This window comes from Bison bison, unplaced genomic scaffold (assembly GCF_000754665.1).
Source record: "Bison bison bison isolate TAMUID 2011002044 unplaced genomic scaffold, Bison_UMD1.0 scf7180017864048, whole genome shotgun sequence".
NCBI classification, from domain to species: Eukaryota; Metazoa; Chordata; class Mammalia; order Artiodactyla; family Bovidae; genus Bison; species Bison bison.
Genome location: NW_011494620.1, coordinates 6,755,928 through 6,776,928, shown reverse-complemented (window position 1 = coordinate 6,776,928; position 21,001 = coordinate 6,755,928). Strand labels below are relative to the sequence as shown.

General features: G+C 38.1%; 1 protein-coding gene across 1 annotated transcript; it reads right to left on the bottom strand.

The window, feature by feature from the left end:
• Positions 1-1,156: 1,156 nt before the first annotated feature.
• Positions 1,157-20,995, bottom strand: SPRYD7 (SPRY domain containing 7). The gene is made up of 5 exons (XM_010835680.1): positions 20,903-20,995; positions 15,130-15,246; positions 12,517-12,683; positions 7,947-8,049; positions 1,157-3,639 (listed from the first exon to the last, which is right to left on the bottom strand). Exons 1-5 carry the CDS (start codon positions 20,934-20,936, stop codon positions 3,542-3,544), a joined length of 519 nt encoding a protein of 172 aa, XP_010833982.1. The 5' UTR covers positions 20,937-20,995; the 3' UTR covers positions 1,157-3,541.
• Positions 20,996-21,001: the final 6 nt, after the last annotated feature.

Below are 21,001 nucleotides of genomic sequence, written 5' to 3'. Positions count from 1 at the left end.
CTGCTGCTGCTGCTGCTAAGTCACTTCAGTCGTAAAGTGAGCCCACCAGGCTCCCCCGTCCCTGGGATTCTCCAGGCAAGAACACTGGAGTGGGTTGCCATTGCCTTCTCCAATGCATGAAAGTGAAAAGTGAAAGTGAAGTCGCTCAGTCATGTCCGACTCTTAGCGACCCCATGGACTGCAGCCTACCAGGCTCCTCCGTCCCTGGGATTCTCCAGGCAAGAACACTGGAGTGGGTTGCCATTGCCTTCTCCAATGCATGAAAGTGAAAAGTGAAAGTGAAGTCGCTCAGTCATGTCCGACTCTTCTCGACCCCCTGGACTGCAGCCCACCAGGCTCCTCCATCCATGTGATTCTCCAGGGGTTGCAAAGAGTGGGACATGACTGAGCGACTTTCACTTTCACTATGAGTACTATGTACAGGAAAGTTCCCACAGTTTTGATTATAAATTTTCTTCTCACAGTATCTAGTGTTTTTACATTATCAAAAGAAATTATTAATTTAATGTAGCTTATCAAGAATAGTGTAAGATTGCACTCACATTTTCAGCTATGCTTTTGCTGGTCCATACCTAGACTTACATTAAGTAAATATGCAGTTAAAAGAAAAAATAAAGATGTGAGCAACACTATCATACGTTTCTGATTTTGTTAATGATTTTTAAAAGCCTTAAAGTATATTTTGTATCATTCTTAAATGATAATAGCTTGTAATCCAAGTGGGAAATATATTCAAATAATCTCAACCAGTGAGCTGACAGCAGTTAAAAGCCAGTATCTTTTTCTGGTTTTTAATACTGTAAACTTATTTATGAGATGTTCATTGTTTCACATATATGCCATTACAAGTCCCTTGCAATGTTTAAATCACTGAAAAAATAACATGGATAATAAATCACTGACTAATTTTCAATGTGAGTATAAAAAGCTACATCAGTGTGAACAAGTGGATTTCTGTGAAAAACAGAATCAAGACAATGGACAGCTTCTTCAGCCAGGAACAAATGCAGGTTTTTTTGTGTGTTAAAATACAAGGATGTTTTATGTCCCATCTATGTGTATATTTAGCTATCACTGAATACTTGTGCTGTAAGTATATACCATACTAATGTTCTATTGTCTTCAAGAAAGCCTTTAATTTTCTTCTAGCTGAATGTAGGTTTTTAAATACACTTTATTTTTTGGAACAGTTTATATTCACAGAAAAATTGAGACAATAGTACAGAGTTCCCATATGTCCCCTCTTCCAATTTCCCCCGTTAATAACATCTTACATTTTTATGGTTCATCTATTACAATAAACATAGTGATACATTATTAACTAAAGTGCATGATGTATTTAGATTTCCTTAGTTTTTACCTAACATCCTTTTCTGTTCCTGGTGTGCACATTACATTGACTTGTTTTTTCCCTTGATTTTGATGACCATGACAGTGCGGACTACTGCTCAAATATTTTGTAGGATGCCCCTTTAGGAATCTGATGTTTTTCTCAAGGTAAGACTGAGGTTACAGGTAATTTTCCTGTGAGAAATTAGATAGCTAGAGGTTAAAAGCACATCTAGACTTCATCAAACTGTTGTCATGGACGTAATTCATATACTGATTTTAGTACTGTTATCTATTCAGTGTGATTAGAGGTAGCAAAGATAGTCTTGAGAAAAGAACACGATCATTAAAAAAAAAAAGGTTAGCTCTTAAAAAAATAATTCGGAGGTAGGTAACATTATAAAGAAAGCAAGCAGTAGTTATATTAAATCTCTTTCTGAAATAACCATGTTCTTTACTAATTAAAATTACAAGGTCAGAAAGCCAAAAATACATAAATAATAAAGTTAGTTCAATTCTGTGTATCTACAGAGTTAAATCTGGGATTTATGTAAATATGTTACTCAAATATATCTATGTTTTAAAAACAATTGTTCTACTTTTATCTATCAAATAAACAATAAATAAATATCATGCAGGACTCTCTTGTCTATGTGTCAACAATAGTCTTAAATCCTTAGAAAATTTATAGTAGGCAATCATTCTCGAAGAATTCTCTCCTGAGCAGTGGTTCTCAATCTTTAGCGTGGATCAGAATCACCTCAAGGGCTTGTTCCAACAGATTCCTTCGTGCGTCCCCAGCAGTTTCTGATTCCATGGGTTTGGGGGGGCCTGAGTGTCCACGTCTACCAAGTTGTCAGGTAAGGCTGACGCTGCTGGTCTAAGGGCCCCACTGTGAAAACCACTGAGTGCAGTCAACAAAGACGCTGCCTCATCACGTGCAGATGATGACGAGGGTGTTTTGCATATGAATTTTAACCAGTTACAGAATCTTACCAATAGGGTCTGACTATCCCTTTTATAAATGCGGAATCTGCATCCAGAGAAACTGAGGAAATTGCCTGAAGAGATAATGGGACCCGGTGGCAAAACTACAATTCAGGTCTCCTTTGATTCTTAAGCCATGTTTTTCTGGTATGACATACTGCTTCATGTGATAAATGAGTGAAATGTATGTATCCTTGTCCTGGCCTATCTGGAAAGGAGACTGTCCCTAAGATATGGACAGTGATTTGTTCAGTTTTGTAGGGTAGTATTTAAAGGATAGCAATTCTTCCTGAAAACTAAGCAAAGGCTCAGTTAGGGTCATGGAGAGGATTCACTTACTTCTGAACTTCTGAATAATCAAGGGCAAAGTGAATTTACAGTATAATTAAACAAAACAGGAAGAACATGTATTTAATATAGTACTGAATAGTCCTTAATTACTATTATTTTATTATTCCTTACAGAAAAATGCACATTTAAATTAAAATCCTTAAAAGAATAACCTCATTTCCATTTAAATTGAAGGCATCATACTATTCTAAACGTCTGCTGTGTACACGGTCACCAGTCAACCACCACTTACGCAGGTATTGAAGTAACACAGCATGACGGTCTTCAACAAAATGCTCCAATAATTACTACCACATTTATCTCCTTTCACAAAGGAAATTAAAAACAACGGCATACAAACAAAACAAGCAATTAACATTTTTAAAGTGGTACATTTTACAGTAAATAAATTGCCAAAACTGAAGTTGCCAATAATATAAATATAAATTTGTCACTTTGTTATACTCTATATAAAAAAGACACTGAGACACAAAATTATTGGACTGCAGACTTAAAACAGTTAATAAGGTCTGAACATCAGAATGACCACAAAACCCACCCAACTGGTCTCTATCAATACAAATATTTTACACTAAGAAAGACTCCCTTTTAAATATCTATACACATATTTCCATTTAATATTGTTAATTAAACCCACAGTTATATTTATTTAAATAAGAGTTAAATAAACCACCCCAAATGCTGATTTCATATCACAAAACCTAAGTATTTTAAATCACAACTTCAGGGTGGTATAGTGTATACACTGGTTCCTTAGACAATATTAACAAGCATATTTTTAAGAATATATTTTCATTTATACGTCAGGTAAAGCTTTATTAAATGGTAAACACTTTTAACAGTGCAGAAATACAAGTTTCAAAAACAAATACATTCAGAAGATCTGCTGTTCAAATAATATCTTTTCAAAACCAGGTGGAGGAGTATGATAAAATTCACTGAACTGGCAATCCAAAATTGCACTGTCATCAACTAGAGACAGAAAAAGAAAGAAAATAAATTAGAAGCAAACACCTTAAACTGAATGAGTAATACTTATAAACTGTTTCCATAATGCCATAAAATTAACACACAAGAAGAAGAAACACATCTGCTATCCAGGTTACAAAACATGATCCTACTGGTTAAAAACAGCCACAGTGAAGAATAAAATCTGTCAAGAACACTGAACGGAAATACATCAAAATATTATGATTATTTCTGCTGCTGCTACTGCTAAGTCGCTTTCAGTCGTGTCCCACTCTGTGCGACCCCCATAGACGGCAGCCAATCAGGCTCCCCCGTCCCCGGGATTCTCCAGGCAAGAACACTGGAGTGGGTTGCCATTTCCTTCTCCAATGCATGAAAGGGAAAAGTGAAAGTGAAGTCGCTTCAGTCGTGTCCGACTCTTAGCGACCCCATGGACTGCAGCCTTCCAGGCTCCTCTATCCATGAGATTTTCCAGGCAAGAGTACTGGAGTGGGGTGCCAGTGCCTTCTCTGATGATTATTTCTAGATGATATAAATATAGGTAATTTGAGTTTTTCCTTATTTACCTACCTGTATTTTCTCAATTTTATACATTAAGATAATTTACTTCTTAAAAAATATTTTATTAAAAAAGGATAGATTCACAAAGAGTAGCAAAAACAATACAAAAATTCCTGGGTAACCTTCGTCCAGCTTCCCCTAGTGGTAACATCTCACACAACTACAGTACAATGTCCAAACCAGGAAACTAACACTGACACAATACTGTTAATTAGCCTGCAGGCCTTATTCAGCTTCTATATGTTTTTTTGTTTTCCTTTTTTTAAATCAGTACTTATCCAAGAGAAATGAATGCATATATCTACACAAAGGCTTATACATGAATATTCACAGCAGCTTTATTTGTAATGGCCAAAAACTAGAAACAACTTAAATATCCAATAATAGGAGAAGGGAAAAATCAATTCTGATGTATCCACACAATGAACTATACTACTTGGTAATAAAAATCAATGAATTCTTGGTACATGTTACAACATGGATGAGTCTTAATTACACTGAGTAAAAGAAGCTAGATTAAAAAAAATACGAATTGTATGATTTATACAATACTCTAAAAACGTAAGATAATCTGTAGTGAAAGAAAGCAGACAGTGACTACAAGGGGGTAGGGTGGGGAGAGGGGAGCAGAATGCATGGCAAGGGGGCAGGAGGAAACTTAGGGGTGACAAGTATGTTCATTATCTTGAGTATAGTGATGATGTGGGTTTCACTTTATAGTTATTTGTTAAGTTTCGTATATATGTTTAACGCACATTACTAAATAATTTATATTTCATTATCAATGCAGGAAAAAAGTTAAGCACTAGATGCGACATTCATGACATCACTAGTAATTTTTAACAGAGGTGGTTTCAGTGAAGTGGTGTAAGGCAGCCACAGTAGTTGACGATACAATATAAACAGAGACAAAAGCTATTTTACAGGAAATGCAGGCATATAGAGAAGGGTAAACCCAGGCCTGGTGAGGGGTACAAGTTTAAGGGAGAGTATATTGGAATAAGAATGATTTAGAATGCTTACAGGCATTGAAGAACGAGGTTGATGACATGAGATACAGACAAAATAACTGACAATAAAGTCCCAGAATTGGGAAGTTTGAAATCTAGACTGAGTTTTTTAAACATGAAGGGCACCACTTCCTCTAAAATGGTATGGGAAGGAGACAAGATGGGAAGAGAAAACCTTTAAGAGGTGGGGGAGGGAAGCTGGAGTTCACCATGATGGACTGTTTCTCTATAAAGTGGAAGAGGGATCTACAGAAAATGAACAGGGAACTCAAGAACGATGAAAGTCTAGAAGGTGCAGAGATGTAAAAAACACAGAGAACTTAGATGAAGCTGGAAGTCCTAACTATGAACAAACTTTTCTTCACTGTTACTCAGTTTTGTCTCTCCACAGGTTGAATGTAAGGACTGACAGTATGAACAAGTGGAAAGAATTAGGATTCGGTATAGGATAGAAGGCAAAGGGTAAGGGAATTTGGGACTTCTCTGATGGCTCAGAGGGTAAAGCGTCTGTCTGCAGTGCAGGAGACCCAGGTTCGATCCCTGGGTCAGGAAGATCCCCTGGAGAAAGAAATGGCAACCCATTCCAGTACTATTGCCTGGAAAATCCCATGGATGGAGGACCCTGGTAGGCTACAGTCCATCGGGTCCCAAAGAGTTGGACACGACTGAGTGACTTCATTCACTCACTCAAGGGAATTTGAATTTTATTTTTATCTTTGATAGTATCTGGCTATCAATTTCAATTTATAAAATATATTACTACATAAACTTCACTGCATTAAAAATAATGCCAAATCAAAGAAACAATTTAGAATAAAAATCTCATTTGCTATCTTCATTTGTGTAACTCAGTCTAAAATTTTACTGATATTTATTTCTCAGACTAAACTGTTTCAAATATTAAGCTACCATTTCCATTTAAGTAAATAAAGACATTACTTTTAGGGTTATCAATTATTGCAAGCAAACTAACTTATATCAAGTTTAAAAATTCACCTTTCATGCAAAGATAAAGAAGGTAGAAGGACTGAAAAGTAGTATTTAGGGAAAAAGAAGATAAATGAAAACTTTAAAGCACAGGCTTTGGTTGTTATATCAAATTATTAAATATTTATATTTGCTACTGTATACTTTTCTGCCACTCTGAACAAAGTCTGTTACTTTTCTGGTAAGTTACTATAAAAAAGTTAACCATTAGTTTTTGTTATGGCTCAAATTCTTAATTATTTAAAGTAATTTAAATGAGAAAATGGTTTACAATCCACTAATACCACAGGCAGAAAAATCATACACTTGTTGATTTAAAGTTGATAACATAAAAAATGAAGAAGAGAGTGATAAAGGCACTGTACTTATGTACGTTTCCTATAAAGAGAGACATCTTATTTTTTAGGGATACATATAAAATATTTTAGAATAAAATGGTATAATGTCTGGCATTTGCCTCAAAACAATATAAGGAGGGGAGGTGAAAAACAGGACTGACTGTAGGGAGGAGAGGAAACCTGTCTGGCTATTAGCTGACAATTGTTTGAAGTTAAGTAATGGAGTAACGAAGACTCTTGAGAGTCCCTTGGACTGCAAGGAGATCCAACTAGTCCATTCTGAAGGAGATCAGCCCTGGGATTTCTTTGGAAGGAATGATGCTAAAGCTGAAACTCCAGTACTTTGGCCACCTCATGCGAAGAGTTGACTCATTGGAAAAGACTCTGATGCTGGGAGGGATTGGGGGCAGGAGGAGAAGGGGACGACAGAGGATGAGATGGCTGGATGGCATCACTGACTCGATGGACATGAGTCTGAGTGAACTCCGGGAGTTGGTGATGGACAGGGAGGCCTGGCATGCTGTGATTCATGGGGTCGCAAAGAGTCGGACATGACTGAGCGACTGATCTGAACTGAACTAAGCCATGTATGTGTAAGTATAGTTTCTGTACAAGTATACCTCCAAGAACAGGGTTACTTAGAGATGACTCTACTCAGTTACCTTTATTACAGAAAATTCCAAACATGTGGAAGTAACCAGAACAGAATAATGAACCCTCATGTATCCATTACTTAACTTCAAACAATTGTCGGCTAATAGCCAGACAGGTTTCATCTCCTCCCTACAGTCAGTCCTCTGTTCTTCACCTCCCCTCCTTATATTGTTTTGAGGCATATGCCAGACATTATATCATTTTATTCTAAAATATTTTATATGTATCCCTAAAAAATAAGGTGTCTCTCTTTATAGGAAACATACATAAGTACAGTGCCTTTATCACTCTCTTCTTCATTTTTTACTTCTTTTGAAAGTAGAAGAGTTTTAACATTTAGGCGATTTTGTAAAGGTAACCAATGTTCAATCTACACGGAATTCCCATCTCTACTTTCAAAATATTCTTTACAATTACATTTTCTGTTCATCTAACCCTTTCTAACAATTAGCAGGAATACCTTTTTGAAAATTCTGTAAAGTTTTTGAAACTTTCTGGAATATAAGATTAAATGATCTAAAAGGGAATATGGCTATTGCATATTTAAGAATAATCATTGTATTTAGCAAGTTTTTTTTAATACAAAGAAAGTAAAAACTTTCCTTAGTCCTGCAAAGAGGGATTGTGATAACCTACTGAGTATACTCCATATACAAAGGTCCTTATTAATTTGTCCAGCCTTCTGAATGATAGTTACAAAGTTAAATGCCAAGCAAAAGTTAACATACATTTAATAATGTTTAGAAATATTTTCACTTACCATAAACAACTGGATACACTGTCCCTCGTATACCTGATGCTGGACAATGCATGTTTTTTCCATTCAAATATACATTTAATTCTACATGGTCGTATGTAATACCCTAGAAAGCAAAGTAAATATTAAAAAGAGGAAAAATATGTATGTTCCATAAAAACCTGAACAGTCAGAAGGCACTAACCGGGGAGCATGGAAACAAAAAACTAAGCAAAAGATCACAACAGATTTTTTTTTTCCCATAACAGATTTTATTAAGGGTTTACAATCTGGTAGAAATCTATTTGAATTGAGCTAGAAAAAAACAGTAATGGTGATTATGTGGGGGGAGGGGAAAGTAAAATCCCATGAGTCCACATTCGAGGGGTCAAACTAAATCCTAGTATTTTATTCAGATAATCTGGGTTTTATATTCTGAATATTAAGATGATATAAGTACTATATACTGTAAACAGAGAGACCTTTTAAACTCACATAGAAAACACTGCTTTATGTAGAATTTGATAATAAAGGGGGGAAACAGTGAAGTTTTCACCATTAGGGATTATTACCTATCATTGTTTTCAGTTGTGATGAACTGTCTTTATACAATTTATTTTCAAAAAGAAATAATATATTTCTCTATCTCTTTACCTTGGTTTCAAATATGTAAAATGTATTACTAAGGTAAGGTGGGTATTTACAACTGCATGTAACTGATAATTAGTATCAAGTGGAAAACAGAAAAACAGCTCAAAAGACTTTAAAAAGACAGCAAAATAAAAATATATTACTTTGTATATTATTAATGGTACAAAATTACAATTATTATTATTGACATTCTGGAAAACAACCTGTATTATGTACCAAACCCTAGACACTTCATATTTACTCATTTAATCCTAGGTATTTTTATTATCTCCACTTTACAGCAGCTAAAGCATGCTGCTAAGTCGCTTCAGTCATGTCCGACTCTGTGCAGCCCCATAGACGGCAGCCCACCAGGCTCCCCTGTCCTTGGGATTCTCCAGGCAAGAACACTGGAGTGGGTTGCCATTTCCTTCTCCAATGCATGAAAGTGAAAAGTGAAAGTGAAGTCGCTCAGTCGTGTCCAACTCTTCAGGACCCCATGGACTGCAGCCCACCAGGCTCCTCCGTCCATGGGATTTTCTAGACAAGAGTTCTGGAGTGGGGTGCCATTGTCTTCTCCAAGCTAAAGCATAGGAGAAGTTAAATAACTTATTTAAGGTTGCACAGTTAGGAAGTGGCAGAGCTGGAATTTAAACTGATGCAGTATGGCTTTGGAAAACTTATTCTTAATTGCCATGCAATTCAAAGCTTGTAAGACTTTTACACTTTTAAAACTCTCTTTAAAACTCTGTACAGTATTTACTAGCTGAAGACGGAGAGCTTTCCTTTCAAGAATGACAACAGAGACCTTTCAATAGAGAAATCATCATAGATCAAGAAGCAACCACTTGAAGGATTTCTGACTGTGGATAAATTATATGAACCTAAAAGCTTTTATAGATAGAAAAAGACCTTACAGATGATCTAGTCTTAAATCCTTCACTTTCCAGTTAAGACAGCAAAGGCCCAGATAAGTCAACAGGTTAAGTGCTATAAAAGATTCTCCTCAAATCTTAGCAAAGCCAGGGTTAGACTAAACACTGAGAAAGATAAATAAAACTGCTTTTGCTTTATTTCAGTGTATGTATTTAAATATAAATATGTAAATAATACTTTAAATAATAAATACCTTAAATAATACTTTAAATACTTTAAATAATAAAGTGATCGCCAGGATTCGCTTTTTAGTGAAGAAACCTGTTTTCATTTTAAAAACCTGATTACATAAAAAGCAGCATGTAACCCTCTTTACTGGAAATCCAGCAGCTCAGACTAACAGGTTATGATCTGGGCACCTTCCCCACCTGGTGGCAGCATAACCTATTGCAAGTTCTCAACCCCACCCTCCAGCATCAATACCCCATGAGTGAGTGAGTGAGTGAACGTCGCTCCGTCGTGTGCGACCCTTTGCGACCCCAAATGGACTATACAGTCCATGGAATTCTCCAGGCCAGAATCCTGGAGTGAGTAGCCTTTCCCTTCTCCAGGGGACAATACCCAATACCCAGTATCAAAGATCCCCTGGAGAAGGAGATCGCAACCTGCTCCAGTCTTCTTGCCTGGAAAATCCCATGGACACAGGAGCCTGGCAGGCTATAGCCCACGGGGTCACAAAGAATTGGACACGACTGAGCGACTAGACCAAACCAACTAGACAATACCAAAGAAAGACGTGAGGAAGGATGTGAGAAACCACACCGAGGGATGTTAGTTCTCTGACCAGGGCTGAACCAGTGCCCCCTGCAGCGGAAGCACGGAGTACTAACCACGGGACTGTCAGGGAATTCCCTTAATCTGCCCTTTTATCTGTTCTAGATGTTAGGTTTGATTCTCTCATAATGATACCAAAAACCCGATGTGTTCTAAGGATTTATCAGTATTTGCAGGTTTGGTGAACAGACTCTGAAATTAGACTGTAATCCTGGGGTCACTCTGAATAAGCAATTACTTAACTTCTGGTCTGTAAAATGATAATAATAGTACCACCTATTTCGCCTTCTCTGAAATTAAACTGAAAACTGCAACTTAAAAATGTAATCTGTACTTTTCAAAACTATATACAAAAGGTAAAAATAAGCATAGGCTGTCTCAGGTGTGCCTCCTTGGTGCTGCAGTAGGCCCTGCTGATCCTGTATGGTTATTACAGAAACATAATCATTTGGTTGGATGTTGAAAGCTTATTTTTCTTGATTTTTCCTCAGAGAATGGTATATGATTGAAATTCTACACATATGAGCATGTTTTTACTGTCATAATTCATTCCAGCTTTCCTACGCTATTGTCAGCAATTTGGTGAAATTTGTTTGCAAGTGTTTAAACTAGGAAGATACAGCCATTAGCGTGGGATACTGCTTTACTTTTCAGGATTCTGCTCATCTTTCATCTTTTTGAGCCCTCCTTTTATCAGAATGGGCATAAAAACTCAAAGTCTAATTTAATAATGCTGACAGACTAAAAATGACATTCTTAAGTCTGTCGATATGAAGTGCCAATCATCTTAAGGAACGAGATAGGAAGGAAATAACAACACACAGTACAAGTCAGTACATCAACAAAGAAAACCTTTTGTTACTGATTATCCTTTCTTCTTTTTTTGGTCTCACCATGCGGTACACGGGATCTCAGTTCCCTGACCAAGGACGGAACCCGGGGCCTCTGCAGTGGAAGCACAGAGTCCTACCCACCGGGGAGTTACCCGGATTATCCTTTATGTTTGAACTTCATTTTTTAGTATAAGCAGGCTGACAGCATCAACCTGACTTCAAGATTCTCTTTCATGAAATAACCCCTTGAATAGGGTGTTCCACATTACGGGCATCTGGCAATGATCTATATATGCAGAACCAACTATTTAAAAGGAAGAACGAGGAAAAGCAGATTTTAAAAACGGTTGATGTCTTTGGTTTCCTTGTTTTCTTTAGTTAATTTGGGGGGAAAAACACTTTCTATAATTTACCTATTTAAAAACTGTTCTTCACAATTTTTTTTTTAAACTGAAGAGAAGAAAGATCATAGTCAAAAGCTTTCATTTCCTCATTATTTTTCATCTTCTTCCAAATAGTGTATACTTCTTTAATTCAGTAACCTGGATTTACCTTGTCTGTTATCAAGGATTAGAAACTCTCATTCTTTAGATTCCTTTCAACTTGGTATAAGAGCAAGGAACCCAAGGCTCTGTGTATAAGGACACTCTTGCTAAAGGAGACCCAAGAACTCTGTTCTCAACAGCTAATGGCCTGAATTCAATGTATAAGGTTCTTGGAAAACACTGTGAGAAGTATCTGAAAAAGACAGAAAGGGATCTCTGGATTACATTTTCAATAGGATGGCTTTGGCAAAGACTTGAATATATCTAGTTGGGAATAAAAACGGAGAAGCCTTCATACTATGTAACTCCTTCTATCCCCTGCTTTCCAAAAAAAAAACTTTTCCACAATCAACCCTTAGGATTTTGAGCCAGTTCTTGAAAGAGTTCTGAAAGTGAAGGAAGTTTAACCAGGTTAAGTTTAACAAGGACCAACACTCCTGATAAAAATGCGGTAATTCTTTAACAGAAGTTCCTAACAAATTAAGTAATAAATGTCTTCTCTAAGAGATCTCCAGCTGCAAAAATACCTAATCTTTTCTAACGTAAGGGTCAGCGTTCTTTTAAAATTGTGGGCCAAGGTTTCTTTTATGTGAGAGTGGCAGGAGATGTTGACTGGCAGCCAACCAGTCATAAACTCTCCTAAATGGAAATAAGGGTTGGTGGTGATTTTCCTGGCCAGTGCAGCTCTAGAAAGAAGGCAGTTATGTAAGACAGCAGCATTGACATCAAGGGCTCTTTGGAAAATGAACTACCTCATTAGATCCAATCCCCGTGCTCTGGAATTTGGACCACAAACTCCCAGGCAAAACTAGAAACACTAAAAGCAGTTCAGGTTGAATAATTCACGGTGGAAAACAAGTCCACGAGGAAACTCACCACCACGTCTCCCTCCTGTGGAAGGCTGTTTGCTGGCAGTCTGTTTTTCTCCTCATTGTTGTGGTATAGGGCTCCATCATTTCTCATCACCAGACTGTGTACATCTCGGCCAAGGGGGATCTGATTCAAGTTAACTTTCTGAGTTGCAACGCCAATACCCCAGATTCCTGAAAAATATAATAATTTAAATGCTCCCCAAATCTGAAGAATACAAATATGAAAGTTGTTGTTTTAAAAGACAGTGTAAATTGTTTATAAAGAAAGTGGCATATGATCACTAAATTATTTTTTGTTAATCTTAAAAAAATTTTTTCTTCAAGTAGTTTGCAAATGATGTACTACATCTCTTCAGATGTAGTACAGCCTGGGAGATAAAAGTGGGCTCTGGAGTTGTACTGCCTGGTTTAAATCCTGCTTGTGCTATGTCATCTTGGGCAAGTTACGTAACCTCTGTTTCCTCACCTGCAAACTATGGAGTCTAACAGTGCTGCTGCTGCTGCTGCTAAGTCGCTTCAGTCGTGTCCAACTCTGTGCGACCCCACAGACGGCAGCCCACCAGGCTCCGCTGTCCCTGGGATTCTCCAGGCAAGAACACTGGAGTGGGTTGCCATTTCCTTCTCCAATGCATGAAAGTGAAAAGTGAAAGTGAAGTCACTCAGTCATGTCCGACTCTTGGCGACCCCATGGACTGCAGCCCCCAGGCTCCTCCGCCCATGGGATTTTCCAGGCAAGAGTACTGGAGTGGGGTGCCATTGCCTTCTCCGAGTCTAATAGTACTTGCCTCTTAAAGTTATCAGAAGATACAGCAAGATCATCCAAGTAAAATAACTGGAACACTGTATTTTTTTTTAATGGATAAGTAAAGCACAGAGGAAGTATTTTTTAAAAAGATGCTAGCTATTGTCATTACTATTATTATTATTCCCCCAAAATATTACTAAAAAGCCACACATTGAATTTAAATAGCCTCGGCTTCTATTTCAAGCACCACCTCTGAGAAGCAGGAAATTACTTCTTTAGTTTTTGCATCTGTAATACGTGACCAATAATGTATATGACCTGGTCAATACTATGGAGAAGAGAAAATTAATGATAAAATGTAAAATCATTTTCTTATCCAATACCTTAAGTCCATAAGTTTAAAACCGTTTGGTCTAAGTTGACTTTTAAAGAGACCAGCTCTCTTCTTTTCAGTCTAACAGAATATGTAAGCTCCTGATTACATCTCAAACTGTTTCCTTCTTGGTTTTTATCAAAATCAGGGGAAATTCTAAAGAATGCTTGAAGACCATGTTGTCAATCCATTTTCCTGGATTGAGTGAGGCCATCAGAAAGCTGCATGTCTGGACTTCACTGTCCTGGCCTCCTAAATAATCTGATTCTATAATTTATCCTCCAAGGTGAGACAAGAGTGCCAGTAGGGGATGATACTAATTTCACGTGACAACAGCTCTAGACAGGGTTACAGAGTCCTCTTCCTCCTGAGGAACTGTGCATGATGACACCCTGTGGCACACTGCCTGAAGCTTTCCTTGAGGGATCAAAGCCTCAAACTCCAACACACTATTGTAGAAATATCTTTGAGGATAGCATCCTTTACAGAAAATCCACAAAGAAATCTGTATTACATTTAAGGCTCAAGGAAATATTCACTTCTCTTGAGAAAAGGTATGTTATACTTGAGAAAATTACGGTAACCAGAGACATTTTGCAGCCAGTGAGTTAACTTACAAAAGAATGGAATGGAGGACAGATTTATATTTATTTTACACACTTAAGAAAAATCAGTATTTAAAACAATTTAAAAAACAAGTCCCAGAGGAATATTTTATGTTTTTTCATTTAAGAGCAGAATTAATTTACTCCACTCTAGTTTCACTGTTCTGTACCTATATTACTCATGCCATATTTTACTACAGGTTTCTTTCTAATAAAGCCTTAAAAAATTTCCCCATATTCAAAACTGCCACAAGTTAACTAATAATAACTATTATAATACTCACGTAGAACTGCCATACAAGAAACTTCATAATTTAAAATTTTTTTTAAATTTTAATTGAAGCATAGTTGATTTACAGTATTGTGTTAGCTTCAGGTGTACGTATTTAAAAAATTTTAAAGAGACTTTAGACTTCTACCAAAATTCTAAATCTGCCAATCGCTTCAGAAGACACTGAATCAGGGAATCTTAACAAGAGTTAAGAGAAAAACTTAGGATCATAAGATTAATTTTATCCTAAGATAAAATAGCAAAAGTCTACACCTTACATGCTTGACCAAATGAAATGGTTCATCTAGCTCCCGCTAATTAACCATATTAGTAATAATGCTTGTGTGTTAAATGGAACCAGTACATACTGCTGTTAAGACACTTTCATGCATACAGCTCCTATGAAGCAGGAAGGGCAGCTCCTGTAATCCATTTTATAGATGAGAAAACTGAACTTAATATAACTAAATTAACTAATGAAACCAGGATCTCACAAGAAGATGTGAGTGAAAATGGCTTTAAGTAAGAGTTGTTTTTTTTTAATGACCTCATTAATCTTTTCCGTATATTGAAGATTCCTCCTCACATTCAGAGTATTAACAGTCAAGTACCATTATACCAACCTGTGGATTGGATTTTGAATTCGAAGTAGCTTTTGTTTTGATGTAAAGGTGCACTGGCTAAACAACCTCCCGTTCCACATATTCGTCTTCCATTTTTTACAATGACAACATCAGTTCCTAAACAAAAAATACAGACACTGTGTAAAGTTTTGTATTCTCTTACCCAACAATCAAGGTTAAGTTTTAAAAGATATTTATTGATTTACTGTTTACTTATTTGGCTGTATTGAGTCTTGGCTGTGGCACAACAGATCTTCATTGCGTCATGTGGGATGTTTCACTGCAGCCCAGACTCTCTAGTTGCAGCCCACGGGCTTAGTTGCTCCATGGCGTGTGGGATCTTAGTTCCCTGACCAGGGATGGAACCTGTGTCCCCTGCATTGCAGGGTGGGCTCCTAACCCCTGGATTACTAAGGAAGTCCCTCAAGGTTAATTTCTATTTCACTTTTAACTCTTAGTCTCCAAAAAATAGGAAGGCTATATATACTTTGAAATATGAAATAATGATAAATTATTTAAAATATTTAATTCACTTTTTCTGGGAGAACATTTATATTTAATATTAATTTGTGGCTATAAATTTTGTTTAATTAGTTTCAAATAAACAGTAATTTTGTATTATACTGAATTTTTTTTATATACATACTGAATATTTTAAACACTTTTAAGGTAGAAATAGACTTTGTTTTTGTTTTTGGCTGTGCTGTGCGGCTTGTAGGATCTCAGTTCCCTGAACCCTGGGTCCACCTCAGTGAAAGCCCACAGTCCTAACCACTAGGCCACCAGGGAACTCCCTGAAGTAGACTTTCTTCCATTTTAGCCAGTGAATCAATTTGATGACGGCAAAAATTTCTTGATTTAAATAAAAACAGAAACACTTAAAAGAAGCTGGGCAATCAGTACAATTTTCAGTTCAATCCAAAAAAAAACAACCTGATAAAAGCTGAATGAATGTATGTACAAGGTCTTATGCAAGTGCATTGGTCAAGTAAAAACTGAAGAGTAATGAACCATGGAAAGAAACATACATCTATGTTCTTGAAATAGCTGACATGGAAAAATGCCAATTTTAGGATCTTAAAAATATCTGTAAAATAGTTGCTGTTAATCACATTGAAAAGATGTAAACAAGGTTTCAACATCATTAAATGCATTTTATTCTCATGGAAAATCTTAGTTTAGTTCAAATAACATTTGATAGATGAGAGTGAGAAAAACAATCTCTTGATCATGTGACTCCAATACCAATTCTTTTCCAAACACTGATTTAGGAAAGCATATCAGAGAATATGAAGAAATTTAACAAAATGCTTATCTGTAAGAAATATCCCATAACTATCCCATGACAGACTCCCAAGATCTGTAATCAGTATAACTCTTCTGCTAATAAGTTTACAAACCAAGCAGATCTGGTTAGGGGAACTGTAGGGAACTCCTCTTTCCAGAGGGGGTAAAATAAAACTAGAAAATAGTAACAAATGTACTAACAGAGAGGCAGGTCTCTCAACTCACCGTTGAATTGATACTTGAACAAAAAATTATTTGGGACAAATACACATGAGAAATACCACATTTTCAAGACTTTACCACAATTCTAAATGGGCTGATAAAAGACACTCTTATAGAAGGTAAAACGAAGATCCTTTGTATTGCACTATGTCCATGCTCAGTCCCAGGGACTGTAGCCCATCAGATTCCTCTGTCTATATAATTTTCTATATATGGAACAACAATAATGGAATGGGTGGCTACTTCCACCTCCAGGGGATCTTCCTGACCCAGGGATTGAACCTGCTTGTCCTGGGTTTCCTGCATTGTAATTGGATTCTTTACCCACGGAGCCATTGGGGAAGTCCACGAGATCCTATTATATGATTATTAAAAATTCATTAGCATCCTTTTTTTCCCCTAATTACAAAATGCTAAACTGCAAATTCTGGGACAGTGTCTTTATACATAATTTACATCTAGCTGCCTCACAGATCTCCAGCAGTTGCTGGTGAGCAACCAGGGCCCAGCTCCTCCTTAATAGCAAAGACCATGGAGTGCTTGGCATCCAGCAGACGCTCGACAAATAACTGATACGGAAATGAATGAATATGCTCTGCTAAGTACTTGTCGTGGACATGTAGCATCTGTTTTCTCTTTCCCAACGAACTTCTCTCTGGAGATCAAAACAGTTCCAAGGAAGCTGACTCAATCTCTGGCTTCAGGGCTACAGCTTTGACCTGGGTTAAGTCAATCAGTGCATTCCACATTTCTTGGCCACAGTGACTGAGCGAAAAACGGTTATGTGACCTAAGCACTACCATCAGAGATAGTCTCAAGACTTTTGCAGAGAGAATGAAGGGATAAAGATTTTATCGCTTTTGCTGGATTCGCATGAGGAAGCCGATAGTACAGGGAGAGGCTGCAAGTTGTCATGGACGCCAGCCTTCACGAATAAGCAACAGCTGATGGGGGAAAGAGATAAAAGGAGTCCAGTCCTTGGCAGCACTGAGTCTTTTCTGAAGCTAGTGCTGCGTTTTACTTTTTAAATTTACACAAACCGATGAATTGCCTTCATTTTTCAACAATTTTTGAGTTGTAGGTTTTACTGCTTGTAACTGAAAGCACCCTAAGTGAAAAAACACTTCAGGAATTATGAAAATACATGGTATTTTTTTAAACCCAGCAATACCTTATGGTTCTTACATATAACTCTGAGTTGAACTCAAACAACCAAATCTGAATACGCTATTATGTTCTTACTTCAATATCATTTCTTATCTCCAAGGCATTCTGCTAGGTACTGAGATGTTCTATACATAAAGATGGATATATTCAGAGAACATTCTACAGTGCTTGTGAATCATTAGGGAATTATTTCAAGCCTATTCTATTTCTCTTTTTTAAGTACAAAGATATCCTATATTTGGATCTGTGTGATTTGTACAGTTTTATTATCAAGACTGTTTAGAGAGTCAAGGAAAATTTGAGTACAGTCAGAAAATATATAAACATAGCCAAAGAGTATTTTTTAAAAAGCATTAGACATTTCTAAATGAATAACATCCCTTTCAAGGAAGCTACCTTGGAAGACATTCATTTCTAAAAAGTATTAGTCACTCAGTCATGTCCAACTCTTTGTAACCCCACAGACTGTAGCCCACAATGCTCCTGTGTCCATAGGATTCTCGGGGCCAGAATACTGGAGTGGGCTGCCATTCCCTTCTCCAGGGGATCTTCCTGACCCAGGGATCAAACACGGGTCTCCCACATTGCAGGCAGATTCTTTATCACCCAAGCCACCAGGGAAGTTCTATATTTCTAAAAAACCAAATCACAATTAAATATGGAGGCTGTGGTAAAAAAGAAGATATTTATAAAAACTACATCACAGAAAATTCCAAGAGGAATTTCAAATCACTTTAGGTGATGTAGCATTACCAATATAAGTGACAACTTTGAAAGAGACAACACTTATTTGCATATGAAACACAGAGACTTAAAAAAAAAAAGCAATCATATTAACCTTTCACATATCCAAATACATGCATATTCACTCAGTGGGCTTCTCATATTTCAACTTAAGATCAATTCATGCTTGAAACCTACTCCTAACTTGATAAGCCTCTCCTCTTATTTGTTTTCTAAAATCAGGCTTTTTCTGTGATTGAAGAATTTGAAGTTTTTGGAAGACAGGTTAAGAAAAAGTTTCCACGCAGGAAGAAAATCAGGGGATGATATTACTCTACTGAAAGATGCGGGGCAGCTTTGGAAAAAGGAGAACATAGTGGAACGAGTACCAGTGACCAGCTCTCCGTGGAGAAGAGACCAGAGAAAACAAATACTTAAAAGAGTATTTGCTCAGTTGTGTCCGACTCTTTGTGACCCCATGAACTGCAGCCCACCAGGCTCCTCTATCCATGGGATTCTCCAGGCAAGAATACGGAGTGGGTTGCCATTTCCTTCTCCAGGGGATTTTCCCGACCCAGGGATGGAACCCGGGTCTCCCGAATTGTAGGCAGATTCTTTATCAACTGAGCCACCAGGGAAGTCATACTTTAAAGAGTAGATTGTAGTAATTCAGGAGTTTGGAAGAAAAGACAGAAAGAACTAAAGCTGATCATAACCTCCCGAAAGAAACTAAGTGTGATTTTTCTTTACTGTGTTCCTAGCACATTGCCGGAGAAGGCAATGGCACCCAACTCCGGTACTCTTGCCTGGAGAATCCCATGGACGGAGGAGCCTGGTAGGCTGCAGTCCATGGGGTCGCGAAGAGTCGGACATGACTGAGTGACTTCACTTTCACTTTTCACTTTCATGCATTGGAGAAGGAAACGCAACCCACTCCAGTGTTCTTGCCTGGAGAATCCCAGGGACGGGGGAGCCTGGTGGGCTGCCGTCTATGGGGTCGCACAGAGTCGGACACGACTGAAGCGACTTAGCAGCAGCAGCAGCAGCATATAAAACAATGCCTGCCATCTGATAGTCACTCAATAAATATCAGTTGAGTGAATGAATACATGAAATGGAAACATTTCCTGAGAGAAATCACAGAATTTGGACCTCTGTCTATAAGTGATGATGAATAAGAAATAATTCAAGGAGATATACGTACACCTACATACATAGTTATGTATTGGGGTTCTATATTACACTTGGGAGATCTAAGAATGAAAAGTAAAAACCCACATACAAAGTGGTAAACAATTATCACATTTGTTATTTAGTACATGCTATAGAAAGTGAAAAAAAGAAAAATATAATGAGCAGAGTATTTTCAGAGTATAAAGAATCTGGGCAGGAGAGGGTTTTGCTACAAATATTTAAGAATTCCCTTTGTTATTTCAATGCACTGTCCTTTAGTCAAAGAGAGATATGGGGAAAACTAAAAGTGCAGATGTATATTTAGAAGAGAATAATTCGGCAAAAAGACAGTACTTTGAAATAATTACAGTGGGAAATGTCATCCCCTAGAAACACACTCCAGAAGCATGGAACTACATGGGACAAGTCTAAAAAAGAAATAATAAGGTGGCGAGAGGCTATAGAGGGGAAGAGGAGAATGTTATAGAAGGAGAAGCTATAGGCTCATTTGAAATTCAAAGGAAAAACCATAGATGGGAAGAAGCAACACGCTATTTCTGCAATAGCCTGACCTGCTAGGAAGAAGCCAGCCAGGTGAAATTACACCACCTCTAAGCATGACTCAGGAGGAGCCGCACAGGGGAGGTTTTTGTTGAAATGACATGTCCTGAGCTAAGCTGTGACTTTAGGCTTTTGCAACTTGCCTCGTCTTGACTTTAGGAGGTGAGAGCAAACAACCGATAATTGACGGGCGAATAGAAAGCTGTCAGGGCAGAGGAAGGAGCCAGGACACCTAAGTGTTCTCAACATGTGCGTATTTGACTGAAGCTCGACGGCGGGATAGGAGAACCGAGTCGCCCCCGCGCCCCACGCCGGGGACGTCTGACGAGTCTCGGGAGGAGGCGCCCCAGAGATTCCTGTGGGAACGGTAAGGTCCAGACGCCCGTATCTCCCCAAGACAGGAGCGGACCGGGCTGCTTGAATACACCAGGCCAAGGTGCGGTCGGCCGGAGTCCGGAGGAGATCCGCGACGCCGACCCGGGTCTTCGGCAGCGTCGCAGGGCGAGGGGCAGGGGACGACGCCCGGAGCCCGCAGGGGCCCGGCCGCGTGCGGGGCTCCTCGAGACGCCCCCGGCTGCCCCCGACCCGCCGCGCCCGACCAGGGGTGGGCCGTTGGGTCTGGGGAAGGGAGGGCCCTTACCCATGTGCTGCGTGTCCAGCTGCACGGCCGGCATCTCCTTCAGAGGGATGTGGCCCGTCCCGCCATCTCTGCAGCACCGCAGGCAGCAAAACACCGAGG